The sequence below is a fragment of the Molossus molossus genome, unplaced genomic scaffold (assembly GCF_014108415.1).
Source record: "Molossus molossus isolate mMolMol1 unplaced genomic scaffold, mMolMol1.p scaffold_m16_p_9, whole genome shotgun sequence".
In the NCBI taxonomy this organism is placed as follows: domain Eukaryota; kingdom Metazoa; phylum Chordata; class Mammalia; order Chiroptera; family Molossidae; genus Molossus; species Molossus molossus.
Genome location: NW_023425403.1, coordinates 46,379,822 through 46,402,635, shown reverse-complemented (window position 1 = coordinate 46,402,635; position 22,814 = coordinate 46,379,822). Strand labels below are relative to the sequence as shown.

Sequence of the window (22,814 nt, the reverse complement as noted above, 5' to 3'; positions counted from 1 at the left end):
AGTCATTTAACTTCTAAACCTCAGTTTCCTCAATCGGGAAAATGAGAATATTAGTAGTAGCTACCTTTTCAGGTTGTTCTGAGAATTCCATGAGATATAAAGCAGGAGGAAAACTCAGTACATAGCATCTCACATATGGTTGTTGGTTTCTGCAGTGGTTTCTTGGTAGTGAGCTACCTATGATCTCTTTGTGAATCCTCAGACCTTTTTTTAGGAACTCATCATATAGTGGGGGTATAGAAAAAAAGGCCAGAGGTCACGATGTTGATGCTGTAAGAATCAGGGATTCAGGGAGGGGTAGTCAAAGACTGTTGCTAAGAATGGTTGGCACATAAGCTAGCTGGGGTTCCATGGTGTTATAATCATTGAAACTCCAGTTTCATAAGCTGGGGATATTTGGCCTAAAATAAATTTATGGGAAGACAATTGATTCTGTTTAATCATGTGACTTTAGCATGCATTCATGAATTTGTGTTTAAGTAGAGACCTTCTATAGCTGAGGAAGTCTGATGGCCACGTGTATAGGCCTGTGGGTGTACCAAGGATCTGGCTATCAAATTATATATTTTTTATTATTTAAAAAAATTTAAAATACTAGTGCATCATAAGAGGACTTAGACTCATTCTAAGAAGACCTTTCGTTTTCATAGCTGGAGGACTCAGATTCCTCTCCATGCTCCAGCAACACAGGCTGATTTTGGAATCTGTTGGTGAATTTCTGTTACTGCTTCCAATTATTCAGCCCCTTGGAGCTGGAGATGAGCATTGGGGAGTAAAAAAAGCATACTTTTTGCAGTCAGAGAAACATAGATTAAAATATGCAATTGATAATCCTGTAACAATTTTTCTGAGCTTTGATTTCTTCCTAAAGTGGTGGTCATGGAAATTTAAAAAGATAACAATGTAACAGGACCTAGGTCAGAGTAGATACAGTTGGAAATGTTGGTTTCTTTATCCACGGTTTCTCCCTGCTATTGCTTTTGAGAGATCTCAAAATTCTGGAGGAATAGAAAATGTTTATCCTACTTCATGTTGGTCAAGGAATCCAAGTTCTTGTGTTAATTCCATTATATTAAATGCTTTTCTTTCTTTCTTTCTTTCTTTTTTTTTTTATCCTCACCCAAGGACATTCTTGCATTTAGCTTCAGATAGAGTAGGAGGGAGAGTGGGGGGAAGAGAGAGAGACACATCTAGTGGTTGCGAGAGAGAGAGAGTGGTTGAGAGAGAGACACATCTAGTGGTTGCCACCCACACGACCCCAATCAGAGCTGGGGACAAACTGAAACCAAGGCACATGCACCTAGCGGGAACTGAACCCAGAACTCTCTGATCTGCAGGTTGACTCTAACTGCTGAGCCAAACTGGCCAGGGCAAATGTTTTTTATTTTTTAATAATTTTGGATAGAAGTTGTATTAAGACATTTACATATTTTACATTGCATATGATCTACATGTAGTCTACATTCTTTTTTTTTTTTTATCCTCACCTGAGGATATTTTTCCATTTTTTGTTCAGACAGAGCAGGAGGGAGAGAGAGGAAGAGAGAGAGAGAAACATCGATGTGAAGGGACACATCAAGTGGCTGCCACTCACACGACCAACCAGGGCCGGGGACAAACTGCAACCGAGGTACATGCCCTTAGCGGAAACCGAACCCGGGTCTCTCTGTACCACAGGCCGACGCTCTAACCGCTGAGCCAAACCAGCCAGGGCTAGTCTACATTCTTAAACTAAGTATTCTGAACGTAATTTGATGTATTCTCTCCTTGGGGTTGTCATGGAAAGAGTGTCAGATTCCTTTCTATGAACATAACAGTACCTAACATTTCTTAATTCGTTGTGTCACATTTTTCTTTTCTAAAAATGCTTTATGGAATACTTCTTTGATATAGTTTATATCATTCATCTACATATCAAATTCATATACATATATATATAAAACTATCTTTAAACACTTTTAAAAAGTCTTTTTTTAACTCATCTTTATTGTTGAATGTATTATAGATGTACCCCCCCCCCTTTTTTTTCCTATTGAACCCTCCTCCCCAATCCTGCCCCCCTTCAGCCTTCCCCACACTACTGTCGGTGTCCACTGTGTATGCATATATGCATAGAAGTTCTTTGGTTAATCTCATCTCGCCCTTCCTCCCCCTATCCCTTTGAGGTTCATCAGTCTAACAACCAATTTGTACTTCTTAATACCTTCATCTTTTTCACCCAGCCCCCCAGCCCCCCCACCTGGCAAGCAACAAAAAGTTCTCTGTATCAGTCTGTTTCTATTCTGCTTGCTCATTTTGTTTGTAGATTCAGTTGTTGATAGATATGTATTAATTGCCATTTTATTGTTCATATTTTTGTTCTTCGTTTTCAAGAAGACCCTTCAACAGTTTATATAATACTGGTTTGGTGGTGATGAACTCCTTTAGCTTTTTCTTCTTTGGGAAACTCTTGATATGTCCATCAATTCTAAATGACAGCTTTGCAGGATAGAGTAGTCTTGGTTGTAGGTCGTTGCTTTTCATCACCTTGAATATCTCTTGCCATTCCTTTCTGGCCTGCAAAGTTTCTTTTGAGAAATCGGCTGACAGTCTTATGGGAGCTCCTTTGTAGGTAATGAACTGCTTTTCTTTTTTTTTTTTTTCATCCTCACCCGAGGACATTTTTCCATTTTTTGTTCAGGTACAGTGGGAGAGAGAGAGAGGAACAGAGAGAGAGAAACATCGACGTGAAGGGACACATCGAGTGGTTGCCACCCGCACAACGGACCAGGGCCGGGGACAAACTGCAACTGAGGTACGTGCCCTTAGCGGGAACCGAACCCGGGTCTCTCAGGACTGCAGGCTGACACTCTAACCGCTGAGCCAAACCGACCAGGGCTGAACTGCTTTTCTCTTGCTGCTTTTAAGATTCTCTGTATTTAACCTTTGGCATTTTGATGATGATGTGTCTTGGTATGGTCCTCTTTGAGTTCATCTTGTTTGGGACTTTCTGTGCTTCCTGGACTTTATGTTTCCTTCACTAAGTTAGGGAAGTTTTCTGTCATTATTGTTTCAAACAGGTTTTCAATATCTTGCTCTCTCTCTCTTCTCCATCTGGCACCCCTATGATGCGAATGTTGGCACGCTTGAAGTTGTCCCAGAGGCTCCTTACACTATCCTCATTTTTTGGATTCTTTTTTTTGCTGTTCTGATTGGGTATTTTTTGCTTGCTTATATTCCAAATTGATGATTGCTTCTTGGCTTTACCTACTCTACTATTGATTCCCTGTAAATTATTCTTTATTTCAGTTAGTGCATCCTTCATTTCTGACTGATCCTTTTTTATGTTGTTGATGTTCTCACTAAGTTTCTTGAAGATCTCCTTAAGTTCCTTGAAGGTCTCATTAAGTTCTTTGAATGTCTCACCAAGTTCCTTGAGGAACCTTATAACCTGTTTTCTGAACTCTGCATCTGATAGATTGCTTATCTGCATTTTGTTTAATTCTTTTCCTGGAGTTTTGTTCTTTTCTTTCATTTGGAACATGTATCTGTTTCCTCATTTTGGCTGCTTCCCTGTGTTTGTTTCTATGTATTAGGTAGAGTTGCTATGTCTCCTAGGCTTCATAGGTTGTAGGTGTCCTGCAGGATCCAATGGTACAGTCTCCATGATCACTCCAGCTGGGCCCTCGAGGTGCACCCCTAGTGTGGACTGTATACTTTCTGTTGTAATTGAGTCTTGAATGCTGTTGCCATATCAATAGGAGGGATTTACTCAGGCTGATCAGCTGCAGGACAGGCTGTGCCCACTGACCACTGTCCTCTGACTACCTTGGAGGATCACCTATGTAGGGGCCCACCAAACAGAACAAGATTTACTTCAGTAGGGCTCTGGTACCCACTGAGTCCACTCATTGAGTGTGTCACTTGTGGAGGTGGATGGGTGGTGGTGTTTTGATGTGGTTTGAAGCTGTTTGCTGGTGTGCTAGCTCTGGGGCAAGGTCAGCCACTGCCTCTGTTCCATACCAGGCCACCTGGCATAAGCTACAGAGTGATCTGCAGATGCTGCTTCTTGTGCGGGGCCTGGAGGTGCCCAGGAAAAGCCAAATTGTGAATCAGGCTGGCTGCTTTTAGTGCCAGGCCTGGGGCCACTTAACAAGAAGTATGGAGCTCGCTGAGACCAGATGCTGCTTGTTTAAGACATTTTAGGAAACTCTGAAGCAGGATCCAAGACAGGCCAATTCTATGCTAAAGCCTTTGGAAACAGCAAGGGTGAGCCTGAAAGTTGGGTGGGGCAGGGCCTCAGGGAATCACCAGGGCAGGGCAAACAGTGTGAGCCAGGTTGTTGGAGTCCCAGATATGGCAGCCATCTGCCGCCCCAGGGAAGGACTCATCAAAGGAACATCAGCCTCTGCCAGTGTCAGTCCAGGAGAAAGCCTCCTCTCCAGCTCTTGTCCCGAGGCCAAACAACTCAGTTCTTCCCTGTATGTCTCTGGCGCCCCTCAAGCTGCCTCCTTTCCAAGCTTAGAGGGTGCAAATCTGAGTAAGTCCGTGCGCGGGCCCTTTAAGAGGAGCTGCCTGGGGCTCCAGCAGCTGCAGCCTCCCTCAGCTTCAGTTCCTGCTGGTTTTTCCAGCCAGAAGTGATGGGGACTTCTCTTCCTGGCACTGGAACCCTGAGGTGGGCGCCTGGTGTGGGATGAGGCCTCCTCACTCCTCAAGGAGGACCTTCCCAGTTGAGGCATTCTCCTGATTTTTATCCTTCACACGTGGGTGTAGGACCAGCCTGTCCACGCCTCCGCCCCTCCTACCAGTCTCGATGTGGCTGCTTCTTTAATTTCATAGTTGTAGGACTTCCATTCAGCTCCATTTCAGGCAGTTCTGAAGGATGTTACGTAGTTTAGTTGTAATTTTGATGTGGTTGTGGGAGGAGGCGATATTGCGTTTACCCACGCCACCATCTTGACCGGAAATCCTCTAAAAAGTCTTATTTTATGGGTCCAGAAGTATGGATGCATGGAACAGAATAACATCTCTGTGGGGGTGGAGAGGGTGAGAGGGGACATGAAGAAATTAACCAAATAACATGTATGCATATATGTATATATGCATAGTCCGTGGAAACAGGCAATAGCATGGCGAAGGCCTGTGGTGGGGCAGAGGTTGGGTAGAGTGGGGCAAAAAGTGGGAGACATCTGCAATACTGTCAAAAAATAAAACAAAGCAAAATTTGTTTTAAATTAAAAGTCTTATTTTATTAATGGGGAAATTTGATTTCCAGTTATGTAGAATCCATTCTGCCATCTTTTCCTGAAAGAGAACCTTATTATTTCTAAGACAGAATATTTGTGCAATAAATAGGATTCCTAATCCTATTGCTACTTCTCATTGGAAAGCATGATCTGACTTTCATTATGTTTTTAATTACCGTAAGACCTGTTACAAAGCACAGCGATGTTAGTAGATAGTGTTGGCTTTGGGGCCTGACAGACCAAGTTGTTGATGTGTATCAATAATTTACTTTTTAACTGACTAGTATTCCATTGTGTACATGTGTCAGAGTTTGCTAACCTTTCACCTTTGAATAATATCTCGCCTGGTTCTAGTGTTTGGCTATTATAAATAATGCTGATATGAATATTCATGTGCAGGTTTTTATGTGAACTGTTTTTTTGTTTTGTTTTTGTTTTTTTCATTCTCACCTGAGGACATTTTTTTGCATTTATCTTCAGATAGAGCGGGAGGGAGAGAGGGAGGAAGAGAGAGAGAGAAACATCGATGTGAGAGAGACACAATGACTGGCTGCCACCCACACGACCCCAACTGGGGCCGGGGACAAACCGCAACTGAGGTATGTGCCCTTAGCAGGAACCGAACCTGGGACTCTCTGGTCCACAGGACAACGCTCTAACCACTGAGAAAACTGGCCAGGGCAAGTTTCTTTTTTCTATAGCAATTTCAAGTTCACAACAAAATTGAGGGTAAAGTAAAGAAAGTTCCTATGTACCCTCTTACTCCTACACACACATAGCCTTCTCCACTATCAATATCCTCCACCATAGTGGTACATTTACTATAATTGATGAGCCTATATTGACACATCATTATCACCCAAAGTTCATAGTTTACCTGTAGTTCACTCTTGGTGTTGTACATTTTGTGCATTCTATGGGTTTGGACAAATGTTTAATTACATGTATCTATCATTTTGGTATCATCCAGAGTATGATTTTTCATTGCCGTAAAAATCCTCTGTGCTCTGCCTATATATGCCCCCCACTCCCTGCCCAACCCTGACAACCACTGGTCTTTTTTACCGTCTCTGTACTTTTTCCTCTTCTAGAGAATGTCATATAGTTAGTCTCATACAGGATGTAGCCTTTTCGAATTGGCATCTTCCACTTAGTGATATGTACTTCAGGTTCTTCCATGTCATTTTGTGGTTTGCTAGCTCTTTTTTTTTTTTTTATCCTCACCCAAGGACATTTTTTTTCCATTTTTTGTTCAGATAGAGTGGGAGGGAGAGAGAGGAAGAGAGAGAGAGAAACATTGACGTGAAAGGGACACATCGAGTGGCTGCCACCTGCACGACCATCCAGGGCCGGGGACAAACTGCAACCGAGGTACATGCCCTTAGCGGGAACTGAACCTGGATCTCTGGACCGCAGGCCAACGCTCTAACCGCTGAGCCAAACCGGCCAGGGCAGCTCATTTCTTTTTAGTGTTGAGTAACATTTCATTGTCTAGATGGACCACAGTTTATTTATCTATTCACCTACTAAAGAACATCTTGGTTGCTTCCAAGCTTTAGGAATTATTAATAAAGCTTCTATAAACATTCATATGCAGGTTTTTGTGTGGACATAAGTTTTTAACTCCTTAGGGCAAATGCCAAGGAGCATGATTGCTGGATTGTATGGTAAAGAGTACGTTTAGTTTTGTATGAAACCACAAAAGTGGCTGTACCAGTTTTCATTTTCCCCAGCAACAAATGAGAGTTCCTGTTGCTCCACATTCTCGCTACCATTTGATGTTGTCAGTGCTCTATATTTTGGCCATTCTAATAGGTGTGTGGTGGTATCTCATTGTTTAAATTTGCATTTCCCTGGTGGCATATTATGTGGAACATCTTTTCATATGCTTATTTGCCATCTGTATATTTTCTTTGGTGAGGTATCTGTTAAGGTCTTTGGCCCATTTTTTAGTTGAGTTGTTTATTTTCTTTTTTTTTTTTTATCCTCACCCGAGGACATTTTTCCACTTTTTGTTCAGATAGAGTCGGGGAGAGAGAGAGAAACATTGACGTGAAGGGGACACATTGAGTGGTTGCCACCTGCACCACCCAACCAGGGCCGGGAACAAACTGCAACTGAGGTACGTTCCCCTAGTAGAAACCGAACCCGGGTCTCTCCGGACTGCGGCTGACACTTTAACCCCTGAGCCCAACTGGCCAGGGCTGTTTGTTTTCTTTTCTTTCTTTCTTTTTTTTTTTATTACTTAATTTTTGTTACAGATGTTTCTCCTTTTTCCCCCACTGATTCCCCTTCCCCCTCCATCCCTGCCCTGTCCCCAGTTTGTTGTCCATGTCCACTGTTCATGCATACATGCATATAAGTTCTGTGGTTTATCTCTCCCCCACCACTCCCTCTTCTGGGGATTGTCAGTCTGTACCCCACTTCCATGTCTCTGGGACTACCCCATTCCTCAGACTGTTATGTTCATTATATTCCACAAATAAGTGAGATCATATAATACTTGTCTTTCTCTGTTTGGCTCGTTTCACTTAGGATGATACTTTTCAGGTCCCTCCATGTAGAGATTTTTCTTTCTTATAGCTGCATAGTACTTCATTGTGTATATGTACCATTGCTTTTTTATCCATTCGTCTACTGATGGACATTTGGGCTGTTTCCAGATCTTAGCTATTGTAAATAGTGCTGCTACAAACATGGGGGTATATATATTCTTTCTGATTGGTGTTTCAGGCTTCTTAGGATATATTCCTAGAAGCGGGATCACTGGGTCAAATGGAAGTTCAATTTTTAATTTTTTGAGGTAACATCATATTGTTTTCCATAGTGGCTGCACCAGTCTGCATTCCCACCAGCAGTGTACTAGAGTCTCCTTTACTCCACACCCTCGCCAAACTTGTTGTTTGATGATTTGTAGATGGCGGCCATTCTGACCGGTGTGAGGTGATACCTCATTGTTGTTTTAATTTGCATCTCTCTGATGATTAGTGATGATGAGCATTTCTTCATATGTCTCTTGGCCATTTGTATGTCCTGTTTGGAGAGGTGTCTATTTAGTTCCTCTGCCCATTTTTTAACTGGGTTCTTTGTCTTCCTTTTGTGGAGTTGTATGAGCACTCTATATATTTTGGAAATTAACCCCTTATCTGATATATCATTGGCAATTATGCTCTCCCATACAGTGGGTAGCCTTTCCGTTTTGATGATTGTATCTTCGCTGTGCAGAAGCTTTTGAGTTTGATGTAGTCCCACGTGTTCATTTTCTCCTTTGTTTCTATTGCCTTAGGTGATATATCAGTGAAAATTCTGCTGCATATGATGTCTGAAATTTTGTTGACTACAGTTTCTTCTAGGATTTTTATGGATTCATGAGTCACATTTAAGTCTTTTATCCATTTTGAGTTTATTCTTGTGTGGGGTGTAAGTTGATGGTCTAGTTTCATTTTTCTGCATGTATCTGTCTAATTTTCCCAGCACCATTTATTAAAGAGGCTGTCCTTACTCCACTGTATGCTCTTGCCACCTTTTTCTTTTTTCTTTTTTTTAATTTTTTTTTTTTTTTTTTTTTTTTTTTTTATCCTCACCCGAGGACATTTTTCCATTTTTTGTTCAGATAGAGCAGGAGGGAGAGAGAGGAAGAGAGAGAGAGAGAAACATCGATGTGAAGGGACACATCGAGTGGCTGCCACCCGCACGACCAACCAGGGCCGGGGACAAACTGCAACCGAGGTACATGCCCTTAGCGGGAACCGAACCCGGGTCTCTCGGGACCGCAGGCCGACGCTCTAACCGCTGAGCCAAACCGGCCAGGGCTCTTTTTTTTAATTTTTAAAAATTTTTCTTTATTGATTTTTTAGAGGGAAAGGAAGGGAGAGGGAGAGAGAGACAGAAACATCGATGAGCGAGAACATTGATTGGCCACCAGCTGCATGGCCCTCACAGGAGATTCAGCCCACATCCTGGGCATGTGCCCTGACTGGAAATCGAACTGGTGACCTCTCGGCACATGAATCGAATACACTCAACCACTGAGCCACACTGGCCGGGCTGCAATGATAAAATTTTAATTAATATGACATATTTTTAAAAAGGTTATTTGATTATCAGGAGAACAAAGGCTTGAATCTATTCTTTGTGAAGACTTTCAACAGCTGTGGTAAGACACAGCTCAAATGCAACTTTCTTTTTTCTTTTTTATGAATTTTTATTTATTTTTTTGTTACAGACATTTTACCTTTTTACCCCATTGGCACCCCCCACCCCACCCCCCCTCCACCCTGTCCCCTGCTTAGTTGTCCATGTCCATTGGTCATGCATACATGCATATAAGTTCTGCGGTTTATCTCTTCCCACCCCCCAACCCCTCCCACCCCCTCTTCTGAGGGATGTCAGTCTGTGCCCTACTTCCATGTGTCTGGGTCTACTGTATTCCTCAGACTGTTATGTTCATTATATTCCGTATATAAGTGAAATCATGTGGTATTTGTCTTTTTCTGCTTGGCTTCTTTCACTTAGGATAATACTTTCCAGGTCCCTCCATGTCGTCTCAAAGGATAAGAGATCTTTCTTTCTTACCGCTGCATAGTACTCCATTGTGTATATGTACCACAGCTTTTTTATCCATTCGTCTACGGGTGGACACTTGGGCTGTTTCCAGATTTTAGCTATTGTAAATAGTGCTGCTATGAACATGGGGGTACATATATTCTTCCTGATTGGTGTTTCAGGCTTCTTATCTTGCCACCTTTTTCAAATATTAATTGAGCATATTGCCTTGGGTCCATTTCTGGGTTCTCTGTTCTGTTCCACTGGTCTATATGCCTGTTCTTGTGCCAGTACCAGGCTGTTTTGATTACGGTGGCTTTGTAGTATAACCTGAAATCTGGTAATGTGATCCCTCCAACTTTGTTCTTCCTTTTCAAGATTGCTGTGGCTATTCAAGGTCTTTTTTGGTTCCATATGAACTTTTGAAGTACTTGTTCTAATTCTGTGAAGTATGCCGTTGGTATTTTGATGGGGATTGCATTGAATCTATAGATTGCTTTGGGTAATATGGACATTTTAATGATGTTAATTCTCCCAATCCATGAACAGGTATGTGCTTCCACTTTTTTATATCTTCCTCTATTTCTTTTTTCAATGACCTGTAGTTTTCTGCGAATAGGTCCTTTATTTCTTTGGTTAAGTTTATTCCTGGGTATCTTAATTTTTTTGCCGCAATGGTAAATGGGATTGTTTTCTTAGTTTCTCTTTCTGTGAGTTCATCATTGGTGTATAAGAATGTCATCGATTTCTTGACATTAATTTTGTATCCTGCTACTTTGCCAAATTCTTTGGGGTTTTCTACGTATAGTATCATGTCATCTGCAAATAATGACAGTTTCACTTCCTCCTTTCCAATTTGGATCCCTTTTATTTTTAGTTCCTGTCTGTGGCTAAGACTTCCAGTACTATGTTAAATAAGAGTGGCAAAAGTGGGCATCCTTGCCTTTTTCCTGTTCTTAAGGGAAATGTTTTTAGTTTTTGCCCATTGAGTATGATGTTGGCTGTAGGTCTTTCATATATGGCCTTTATTATGTCTAGATATGATCCCTCTATTCTCATATTGCTGAGCGTTTTTATCAGAAATGGATGCTGGATTTTGTCGAAGGCTTTTTCGACATCTATTGATATGATCATGTGTTTTTTGTTCTTCATTTTATTTATGTTGTGTATCACGTTTATTGATTTGTGAATATTGTACCAGCCTTGCATCCCTGGGATGAATCCCACTTGGTCATGGTGGATAATTTTTTTGGTGTATTGCTGGAGCCGATTTGCTAGTACTTTGTTCAGGATTTTGGCGTCTATGTTCATCAGGGATATTGGCCTGTAGTTTTCTTTCTTTATAGTGTCTTTTTCTGGTTTTGGAATTAGAATTATGCTGGCCTCATAAAACAAGTTTGGAAGTTTTCCTTCTTCTTGAATTTTTTGAAATAGTTTGAGGAGAATGGGTGTTACTTCTTCTTTGAATGTTCGGTAAAACTCCCCTGTGAAGCCATCCGGGCCTGGGCTTTTGTTTGCTGGGAGAGTCTTGATTACCTCTTCAATTTCTTCTGTTGATATTGTTCTGTTCAAGTTTTGTATGTCTTCCTGGTCCAGTTTTGGGAGACTATGTGTTTCTAGAAATTTGTCCATTTCACTTAGATTATCAAATTTGTTGCCATATAATTGTTCATAGTAGTTAACGATCTTTTGTATTTCTGTGGTGTCAGTTGTTACTTCTCCTCTTTCATTTCTGATTTTGTGTATTTGGGTTCTCTCTCTTTGTTTCTTGGTGAGTCTAGCTAAGGGTCCATCAATCTTGTTTATCTTTTCAAAAAACCAGCTCTTTGTTTCATTGATCCTTTGAATTGTTTTTTTGGTCTCCATGTCATTTATTTCTGCTCTTTACTATTTCCTTCCTTCTACTTGCTCTGGGGTTTTCTTTTTGTTTGCTCTCTAGTTCTTTAAGTTGTGAGGTTAGATAGTCTATTAGAGATTTTTCTTGTTTTTTGAGGTAGGCCTGGAGTGCTATGAACTTCCCTCTCAGAACTGCTTTCGCTGCATCCCATAGATTTTGTGTTGTTGTGTCTTCATTTTCATTGGTTTCCATGAAGTTTTTGATTTCTTCCTTGATCTCCTCAGTGACCCATTCATTGTTTAATAACATGCTATTTAGTTTCCATGTGTTGCAATGTCTTTGTATGTTCTTCTTGTACTTGATTTCTAGTTTCATGCCATTGTGATCCGAGAAGGTGCTTGATATGATTTCAGTCTTCTTGATCTTGTAGAGACTTAGTTTGTGTCCTAACATGTGGTCTACCTTTGAGAATGTCCCATGTGTACTTGAGAAGAATGTGAATTCTGTCGTTTTGGGGTGGAATTCTCTGTAGATATCTATTAAATCCATTTGGTCTAGTGCTTCATTTAGAGTCTCTGTTTCCTTGCTAATTTTTTGTCTAGAGGATCTATCCAGTGATGTCAGTGGGGTGTTGAAGTCCCCTGCTATGATTGTATTGCTATCGATTTCTCCTTCGAAGTCCTCCAGAAGATTTTTAATATATTTTGGTGCTCCTATATTGGGTGCATATATGTTTATCAAGGTTATATCTTCCTGTTGGATAGATCCTTTCAATATTATGTAGTGGCCTTTTTTGTCTCTAGTTATGGCCTTCATTTTGAAGTCTATTTTATCAGATATGAGTATTGCTACCCCAGCTTTTTTTTCCTTTTCGTTTGCTTGGAAGATTTTTTTACATCCCTTCACTTTCAACCTATGTGAGTCTTTTGTTGTGAGGTGGGTCTCTTGTAAACAACATATAGATGAGTCATGCTTTCTTATCCAATCAGCTACTCTGTGTCTTTTTATGGGAGCATTCAATCCATTCACATTTAAGGTGATTATTGATATGTACTTATTTATTGCCATTTTTGTTTAGTGTGGTTCTATTTTTCTTCCCATTTCTCCTGCTAATTACAGCAGACCCTTTAACATTTCTTGCAGTGTTGGTTTGGTGCTAATGTATTCCCTTAGCCTTTTTTTGTCTGGGAAGCTCTTTATTTGACCTTCTATTTTGAATGATAGCCTTGCTGGGTAGAGTAGTCTTGGATTTAGATCCTTGTTTTTCATGACCTTGATTACTTCATGCCATTCCCTTCTGGCCTGTAGTGTTTCTTGTGAGAAGTAAGTTGAGAGCCTTATGGGGTTTCCTTTGTAGGTAACCTGTTGCTTATCTCTTGCTGCTTTTAGGATTCTCTTTTTGTCTTTAATTTTTGGCAGTTTGATTACTATGTATCTTGGTGTGGGCCTGTTTGGGTTCTTCTTACTTGGGGCTCTCTGTGCTTCTTGAACTTGAATGCCTTCTTCCTTCACCAAATTAGGAAAGTTTTCTGTCACTATTTCTTCTTGCTCATTTTCTTCTTCTTTGGGGACTCCTATGATGCGAATATTATTTCGTTTCCAGTTTTCCCACAGTTCTCTTAAGCTGTCTTCCTGTTTTTTAATCGTTTTTTCCTTTTGGTTTTCTGATTGGTTGATTTTTTCTACCCTGTCTTCTAATTCACAGATCCAGTCCTCAGCTTCCTCTACTCTGCTTTTTATACCTCCCAATGTGTTTTTCATTTCTGATATGTCGTTTTTAATTTCCAACTGGTTGATTTTCAACATTTCTATGTCTTTACTCATGGTGCTCATGTCCTTACACATGCTGTTGAGCTTCCTTAAGATCATGGCTCTGAATTCTAGTTCTGTTAACTTGCTTAACTGCACCTCATTTATCTCATCTTCGGTAGAGGTCTCTTGTTCTTTCATTTGGCTTTTGTTTCTGTTTTTCACCATTTTGGCTATCACAGTGGGCTTTGGAGTCTGCCTAATTTTCCCTGTGGTGATGGTGTTCTGCTGTTTGTGGCTCCCTCTCCTGGCTTTGGATGAGGCAGGGAGGACCCACTTTAACCACTACTGTCAAGTCTCAACTTTCCTCTAGCTTTTTTTTGCCTGGAGGCTATTAGTAGAGGTCACCTGAAGAACCTTGGTTTCTGAGTTGCCTGAAAAACTCCTTCAGGTGCTCAGTGTAAGAGGATTTCCCGAGGGTGGGGCAGATGCTGGTTGTTAATGTGCCTCAATTAGCATTTCAATGGCTACCAGGTGGGGTTGAATCTCCGGGGGAGGGGCCTCCACCTCTCCCCAGAGCCCAGGGAAGGAGTGCAATGACCATAGTCCTTCGTGGCTGCACTCAGCAAAAGCTCTGAGCACCCTCCAAATCCCGCGTGTCCCCTCACAGTTCCAGTCCACTCTGCCTTCCCTCTGCTGGAGTCCAAGGTGAGTGGCTGCTGCCAATTTAGCCTCTGTCCAGACTCTACATCATGGAGCCGCCTGGGACTTTAACCTGAGGGCGCTGCTCCCAGCTAAGGGCTGCCGAATCTGCAGCACCAGCCCAGGGTATAGCATAGCACTCAGCTGAGTTCGCAGGACTCAGCCGTGGTCGCGGATGCAGCCGAGGCGGTAGCAGCTTCCAGCCGAGTCTCCTGGTCCCAGCCAAGTCCGCTGGTCCCAGCCCAGGCCGCTGCGAACCATGGGCTCCCGGCCCTCTCTCGTGTCCTCGCAAGCTTACCAGGATTGAGTCAGTGTCCCTGCTTATGTGGTCCTCCAGGCTGCCTTTCGGTTGCCCCTTCCTGATGATTTGTCTTTATTTTCGTTGTAAATCCCGTTTGGTCCTGGGAGATGGTCTGTGTAGCTCCATTCACTCCGCTGCCATTTTTTCTTCTCCCCTGTTTGTTTTCTTTTTGTTGAGTTTTAAGGGTTCTTTGTATGTTTTGGATAACAATCCATTATCAGTGTGTTTTGCAAATATTTTCTCCCAGTCTATGTTTTGACTTCTCATTCTTTTGATAGTGACTTTTGCAGAGCAGAAGTTTTTAATTTTAATGAAGTTCTACTAATTAATTATTTGTTTCGTGGATATGTCTTTGGTGTCATGTCTAAGAAGGCATCGTCGTACCCAAGCTCATCCAGGTGTTCTCCTATGTTGTTTTCTAGGAGTTTTATAGTGTTGAGTTTTACATTTAGGTCTGTGACCCATTTTGAGTTAGATTTGTGAAGGTTATTAGTATATAAATTCTGTGTCTAGATCCATTTTTTTCTTTACATATCTATGTCCAGTTGTTCCAGCACCATTGTTGAAGAGACTATCTTTGTTCTGCTGCATTGCTTTTGCTTCTTTGGCAAGGATCAGGTAACTATATTTATTTGGGTTTATTTCTGGGCTCTCTGCTCCATTCCATTGATTTATTTGTCTATTCTTTAGCCAATGCCACGGTGTCTTGATTACAGTAGCTCTAGATAGTAAGTCTTAAAGTTGGGTAGCTTTGTCCTTCATCAGTATTGTGTTGGCTATTCTGGGTCTTTTACTTCTTCCTATAAACTTTAGAATCAGTTTGTTGATATTCATAAAATAACTTTCTGGGATTTTTATTAAGGTTTCATTGGATCTATAGATCAAATTGGGAAGAACTGACATATTGACAATATTGAATCTTCTTATCCATTAACATGGATATCCATTTATTTAGTTCTTTGACTTTGTTCATCAGAATTTTGAAGCTTTCCTTATTTAGAACATGTACCTATTTTATTACACTTATACCTAAGTATTTTATTTTGGAGGGTGCTAACATAAATAGTGTATTTTTTAATTTCAAATTCTACTTACAATTGCTAAAATATAGGAAAGCAGTTGCCTTTAGTATATTAACCCTATATTCTGCAGCTTTGATATACCTGGTTATTCGTTTTTGGTCACTTCTTTCAGACTTTCTACATAGACACATTGTCTGCAAACAAAGACATTTCTGTATCTTCCTTCCCAGTCTGTACATCTTTTATTTCCTTTGTCTTACCTTATTGCATTGTATGGTGTTGAAAAGCAGTGATGAGGAGATATCCTAGCCTTGTACCTGATCTTAGTTGGGAAGCTTTGATGTTAGCTATAGGTTTTTTAAGATAGTCTCTATCAAGTTGAAAGTTTCCTTTTCCCCTGGAGTTTTTAACTCTGAAGCCTTCCACTCTGAGCCTGCAGTAATTTGTCGATTACAGTTTAGGTTTTCTTATCCTATACTGGTTCCTGTGGGGGTTTTTGCAGCTTTTTACTTGTTGTTAGGATGGTTCAAGCTCCCTACATGCTGATCCAGAAACTGTGAATCGCCTAAGATTTATTTGAATATTTTTGTTTACAGAAGTTTTTCATTTTGATGCAGTCAAAGTGTCAGTCTTTTAGGAATAGGAACCCCTTCTTACCCTGAGCTCGTGACTCTTCTGTATTATTTAAATAGTTAAAAATCTTTTTTTTTTCATTTTTGGAAATTAAAAGTTACATCTAGGGTTTCTCATCATTTCCTTTTTCCAGTGCTCTGCACAGTCCAAGAGTTCACACTTACATCTGAGTCAGGTGGGCAGTCCCTAAAGTGCTGTGAGGGAACCAGGGCATTCATCATGAGCCGAGAAAGCTGAAAAGATTCTTTAAAGATTCTCTGAAATGCAAGGCTGAGAAATATGCCATAACATTCGTTTTCTGGAACCTAAACTTCTGATGAAATTGTATTGACTAAGAATAAGGCTGTAGGTGAAAAGAAGAACATGGAAATAGCACAATGAAGATGATGCAGTGTAATCCAAACTGAGAGAAACTCTGCAGGACAAATGTTTCTTTGCAATTTTCAGCAGAAGAATTGCAGAGAAAAAAAAGAGATGGAGGGGCAACCTGTAGACTAAAAGAGAATTAAAAAATGTAACAATTAATTGTAAATATGACTTTATTTCAATCCTGATTCAAAGCAAACTGTAAACATTTTTTTCTAAGACAATGTGTGAAATATTGGGGAAAATACACAAATGCTTGGATACTTGATATTAAGGAATTAATATTCACATTTTAAAAGAGGGAATAATGATATTATGATTGGGTTAAAAGAAAGTCCTTTTAGAGATTAATCATGAAATCTATAATACCCCGGATTTACTTAAAGTAATCCAGGGGTGAGGGTATAGGTGAAACAAGTTGGATTTTTACTGGAATTTTGAATCAGTGTTTAAGGGGAAAATAGAGATTTGGTGGAATTGATTTTTTTTTTCAGTAAATTCATTTTAGGAGGCCAAATATTTCTAAAGCATTTGTTTAATCATTTATTAATGCTTGGCTCCAGGGACAAAGCTGTGAATAATATAGGCAAAAGCCAGTGCTCTCAGGAACCTAGGGGGATGAGGCAGGAGACAATAAACAGGTGAAGCAAATCAACATGGAAATATTAACTGGTGAGATGTACAGTGATGAAAATAAGACAGTGTGGTGGGACAGTGATTGGCAGAAGGATCATCGAAGATCTAATTGAGGAGTGCCACTCATCCCCAGTGTGGAAAATGCTTCATAAATGACATCCTGGATGTCAAGAAGGAGTCAGTCATGGGAAGGTCTAGGGAAGATCCAGGCAGGGGACCAGCTCATGCAAAGGCTCTGAGGTTGGCCCACATGGGAGACAGAATGAAGACTAGCATTGCTGGAGTGTCATAATAGGTTGGTGGTGATAGGCTAGGCACCACTGGTCCAAAGGGAGAAGCATTAGGGGTTCCAGAAAGCACCATGACCGGCTACTTAACCATTACGTGAGAGTTTCCACTGCCTCGTGCTGTTTGGGAAGAATGCCCTTGTTTTAGATTTGTCTTTTCAGTCGTGCCTTCAGTGTCCCTTGCCAGGATGATCTCTTCTGGGGGAAAGCCCCCAGGAGGCAGTGCTTCCGGTACCTGAATTGGCATTGAAGTTGGGTGGAAGGACACTCGTTGTGGCCATTTTGATTTGTTGCTCTCTCCTTCGCAGTGCCATTTTTGTGACAAGGCCTTTATGAACCAAGCCTTTCTACAGAGTCACATTCAGCGCCGCCACCCTGAAGATTCTCACCTTGGTAAGTAATGAGCTCAACTTTAATGAGCTGTTTTCTTTCTGGTAATTTCACCCCCAGTGAGACATGGTCCAGTGCATTTCTCAATCATTTTAAAAGAAAGTATCACTGTTCTTGTCCATTCATGAAGTAAATACTGAGCCCCTACCGTGTACCAGGCACGGCACTAGGGGCCTAGATAACAGCCCCAAGCAAAACAGACTGAGCCCTGAATTCTAATGGTTCTTACATCTGATAAGGAGGGGCAGGGGAAACACACTTAAATGAATAAGTGATCCTTTTAAAATGGTGGCAAATGCAATAAAGAAAATAAATCAGGGGAATGGGATGGGGAGTGACTCCAGGTAATCAGCAAGGGCTTCACTGAGGAGGTAATATTTGATCAGAAACCAGTTTGGGGAGAATCTGAGAAATGAACGTCCTAGGCAAGGGGAAGTCTGATTTTGAGGGATGTAAGGGGCAGGCAGGACGACGTGTTTGAGGACCAGATAGAAGGTTGGTGGAGCAGAGTGAACAAGGCAGTGATACGTGGTGATGTTGGAGAGGAAGGAGCCAGGCCCCACGGGGCCTTGAATGCCCTGGGCAGGAATGTGGGTGTTTTTATAAGCATAATGGGAAGCTACTGAGGGATTTTAATTATGAGGGAAGCACAATCTAATTTGTACCTGAGAATGGCCCCTCTAGCTGCTGGTGGAGCGCAGGCTGTAGGGGCAAAGGTAGAAGCAGGTAGAAGAGTAAGGAGGCTACACGAGTTGCCCAGGTGAGAGAAGATGGCAACTGGACCACAGGGGCACCAGGGCAGAGGGGAGAAGTGAAGGCAGAGTGGGTATGTTTTAGACAGAGCCCACAGAAATGTGACTCAGCTTGAGAGGAAAAGATTAGGCAAAGCCAATCCTGGGTTTTTGCCTATATGTTTGGGTGATTGGCAATGTTTCCCAAGATGGGACACCTGGGGGCCAGAAGCAGATTGAGGGAGGAAGAGAATGGAGAGATTGTGCTGGCCATGGGTAAACTCAAGTCACAGGTGCAATTGCCATGCAAGTGGAGATGCTGGAGGTCTGGAGGTCAAGGTGGAGGCCCAGGCTGGAGGTACAAACCTAGGAGTCATTAGCGGAACTGGGCTGCATGAGGTCACCTAGACAGAGAAGAGAAGATAGAGTTAGAAATAGCAGTTATGGAGGCAAAAGGGAAACCTGTGGAGTGTGTTATTATGAAAATTAAGGGAAATAAGTGTTTCAAAAAGGAGACAGTGGTCAATTGTATCTAATGTTCCTGAGACACAGAGTAATGTTTGTTTGATTTGATGCGGGAGATACTCAGATGTGTTTGGGTACTGATGTGAATTAACCAGTGTGTAGAGGGGGAAACTGAGGACGCGAGAGAGGGGAAGGATTCTGTGGTTTATCAAGGACTCAGGTTTCCTGGTAGTTCAGGGCTCTCAAAAGTAAAGAATGCAAGGTCTATTTCTCCAGGAGCAGATCAAAGCATTCTACAGATTGCTACAGTAATCTACAGAAATTCTCATTATGATCTTACATATTTTTGGTTTCTAGACCTGTGTACTTCTAGCTTGTTGCTCAGTGCCTACTTTTCTTTCCCTTTTGGGCCAATCTGTTTACATTTCTGCCTATTTCAGGTAAATAGATTTATTTAGGAAATAGCTAAGCTTTGTGTAAACAATGTGAACAGCATAAAATTCCATTTATAAGCCATGGTCTACTGATACAATTTAACAATATATTGGAGAAATTGGAAAGATTAAATAGTTTGATTAATCTACCATTCTTCAGTGTGAAACTGACTTTCTTTCTCTTCTGTTTCAGTATCTTATTCTATCTCATACTCGTTTCAGAGAGCACTTCACACTCTGAAATGAGTATTACTTCTTCAGGTCATCTTTGAGATTCTGACTTTCTACTTTGGTTTCCATACCTTTCATGTCTACACTCACAGACACATGTATATCCATTCAGTCATGTGTACATCTGCATGTAAGTACATGTACATAAATATTCCTCCCTTCACTGTTGCTTCCTTTTACAGCTTTTCAGTACTGCGTGTTTGCCCTGTCGACAGGTTACGGCCCGAGCTTGCAATTGGAATGCCTGCCTCTGCCTGTCTTAGCACTGATGGGGTTCTCAGGAGAATTCAGTGGGAGCGGAAGGATGGTGATCATAGAGATTTCAGTGAGGTGGTACCTGCAGTGGAAGCCATTGCTTCCCTTCTCTGACTGAGACAGGCATCTCGAAGAAGGGCCCAGGATTATTCCTTGTCACCATTGCTGCTCCATGAATGGGCTCTTCACTGTCTCTGGGATAATCCAACCTCAACACAGTGGCTAAAGAATCTGCTAAAAATAATTCAGGGCCCAATAATACAAGGGACTGCTAATAAACATTAAGTAGCAAAAATTGGCTCATGTGGCATAAAAAAAGTAATATCCCAAGTAAGAGTAGTTTCCTTTGTCTTATCATAGAGCTCTACCCTGTCAATTTTCAGATAGGTTTCATAAGCATAGGTTTCATAGTTTAACAAGAGATTTCTGTTGCCACAGACTATAAGAAAAATGATCTGACCAATAAGCTCCAGAATGAGATCGACATGTTGAAGGAGCAGCTGCAGCTCACCAAGTCTCAGTTAGAGGCTTCTCAGCACGCCCACGCAGTCAGATTCTCTGAGGTATGATCCCAAATCTCCAAACAATGGTATGTTGGGAAGGATTGGCGTTAATGCCTTTTAAATGTTTGGCAGAATTCACCAGTGAAGCTATCTGGTCCTGGACTTTCCTTTGCTGGGAGATTTTGATTACTGATTCAGTTTTCTTACTTTTTACTAGTCTGTTCAGATTTCCTATTCCTTCATGATTCAGTTTTGGTGGATATGTCTCTAGGATTTTATCCATTTCTTCTCGATTGTCCAATTTGTTGGCATATAATTGTTCCTGGTATTCTCTTATTATCCTTTGTAACTCTGTGGTATCAGTTGTAATGCCCCCTCTTTCATTTATAATTTTGAGTCTTCTCTCTTTCTTGGTTAGTCTAGCTAATGGTTTCTCAATTTTTATTTCTGCAGGAAACCAACTCTTAGTTTTGTTGATCTCCTCTGTTGTTTCCCTGTTCTCTGTCATATCGATTTCTGTTCTAATCTTTATAATTTCCATCCCTCTGCTGACATTGGGCTTCGTTTATTTTCCTAGTTATTTGAAGTGTAATGTTAGGTTGTTTATTTGTAATTTATTTCTTAATGTAGGTGTTTATACCTATTAAATTTTCTTAGAACTGCTTTGCTACATCCCATAAGTTTTAGTATGTTGTGTTTCCATTTAGTATGTTTCCATTTTTGTTTGTCTCCAGATATTTTTTCTTTTTTCTTTGACCCATTGGTTATTTAGGAGTGTGTTGTTTAATTTCCACGTATTTGTGAATTTTTCAATTTTCCTCTTGTTACTAATTTCTAGTTTCATGCAGTGTGGTTAGAAAAGATGCTTGAGCACTGGCTGGGTAGCTCAGTTGGTTATAGTGTCGTGACGATATGCGAAGATTGCAGGTTCAATTACTGGTCAGGGCACATATAAGAATCAACCAATTACCCTGGCCAGTTTGGCTCAGCGTTTGAATGTTGGCCTGCAGACCAGAGAGTCCTGGGTTCAGTTCCCACTAGAGGCACGTACCACAAAAAAAAAAAATCAACCAATGAATATATAATAAGTGGCACAAGAAATTGATATTTCTCTCTTGCTTGCTCTCGCTCTCTCTTGCATGCTCTTTTTCTCCCTTCCTCTCTCTCTCAAATCAATATAAAAAAAAAATTTAAAAAGAAAAGATGCTTGATAGAATTTCAGTCTTCTTGAATTTGTTAATACTTATTTTGTGACCTAACATATGATCTATCCTAGAGAATGTTCTGTGTGTGCTGAGAAGAATGTGTGTCTGCTGCTGTTGGATGGATGTTCTGTATATGTCTGTTAGGTTCATTTGATCTGTAGCAGTGATTTCAACTAGTATGCTGCAGCACGCAGTACCTGCCTGTTTCGTCAGGGGCACTGACCTCTTATCCCTTAGATTGTCAAATAAAAAAATGACAACAGCCAACACAACAATAGCCATCTGATGTGAATGAATCAAAATTATACCTTTTTTTTTTTTTTTTTGTCAGATTGGCAAGAAATATATTTTTTGGTGTGCCGCAGAATTTTAGTAGTAATTAGTTTATGTGTCCCATGAGATGAAAAAGGTTGAAAATTGCTGATCTATAGTGTTATTCAAATCCTGTTTTCTTCCTTGATTTTCTGTCTGAATGATCTATCCATTGTTGAGAGTAGGGTATTAAAGTGTCCTTTTATTGTATTACTGTTTATTTCTCTTTTTTGTTCTCCAATTTTTTTTTTTTTTTTTTTTAATCATCCTCACCCGAGGACATTTTTCCATTCTTTGTCCAGATAGAGTGGGAGGGAGAGAGAGGAAGAGAGAGAGAGAGAAACATCGATGTGAAAGGGACACATCGAGTGGTCACCACCCGCACAACCAACCAGGGCCGGGGACAAACTGCAACCGAGGTACATGCCCTTAGCAGGAACCGAACCCGGGTCTCTCCGGACCGCAGGCCGACGCTCCAGCCGCTGAGCCAAACCGGCCAGGGCTGTTCTCCAATTTTTATTAATTTATTTTTGTTACAGATGTTTCTCTTTCCTTCCCCCAGATCCCCTCCTCCTCATCCCCCCCCCATTGTTCTCTTAATATTTGCTTTATATTTAGGTGCTCCAATGTTGAATGTATAAATATGTATAGTAATCTTATATCTTTGTGATGAATTGACTCCTTTATCATTATAGAATGATTCTCTGGGCACTGATTGGCTGTTTCCCTTTTTTGATGTGTTATGTTTTAATTTTTATTCATTTTAAAGTATTTTCTAATTACCCTAGTGAGTTTTTTCTTTGACCCATTAGTTTAAGAGTATGTTATTCAATCTTCACATATTTTTATTTTTCAGTTTTCCTTTGTGATTGATTTCTGGCGTTTCTCCATTGTTGTTGAAGGATATGCTTTGCATGATTTCAGTCTTTTTACATTTATTGAGAATCATTTTATGACCTAACACATGGTCTCTCCTACTCAATCT

The 22,814-nt window shown here is 40.8% G+C and overlaps 1 protein-coding gene across 4 annotated transcripts in view; it reads left to right on the top strand.

The window, feature by feature from the left end:
* Nucleotides 1-22,814, top strand: part of DZIP1 (DAZ interacting zinc finger protein 1) — a 67,645-nt gene that overhangs the window by 3,555 nt on the left and 41,276 nt on the right. For all 4 annotated transcript variants that reach the window (XM_036250284.1, XM_036250286.1, XM_036250287.1 and 1 more), the window contains exons 3-4: nt 17,612-17,696; nt 20,248-20,372. In XM_036250284.1, coding sequence (XP_036106177.1) covers nt 17,612-17,696; nt 20,248-20,372 — 210 coding nt within the window. The remainder of the gene's footprint in view (nt 1-17,611; nt 17,697-20,247; nt 20,373-22,814) is intronic.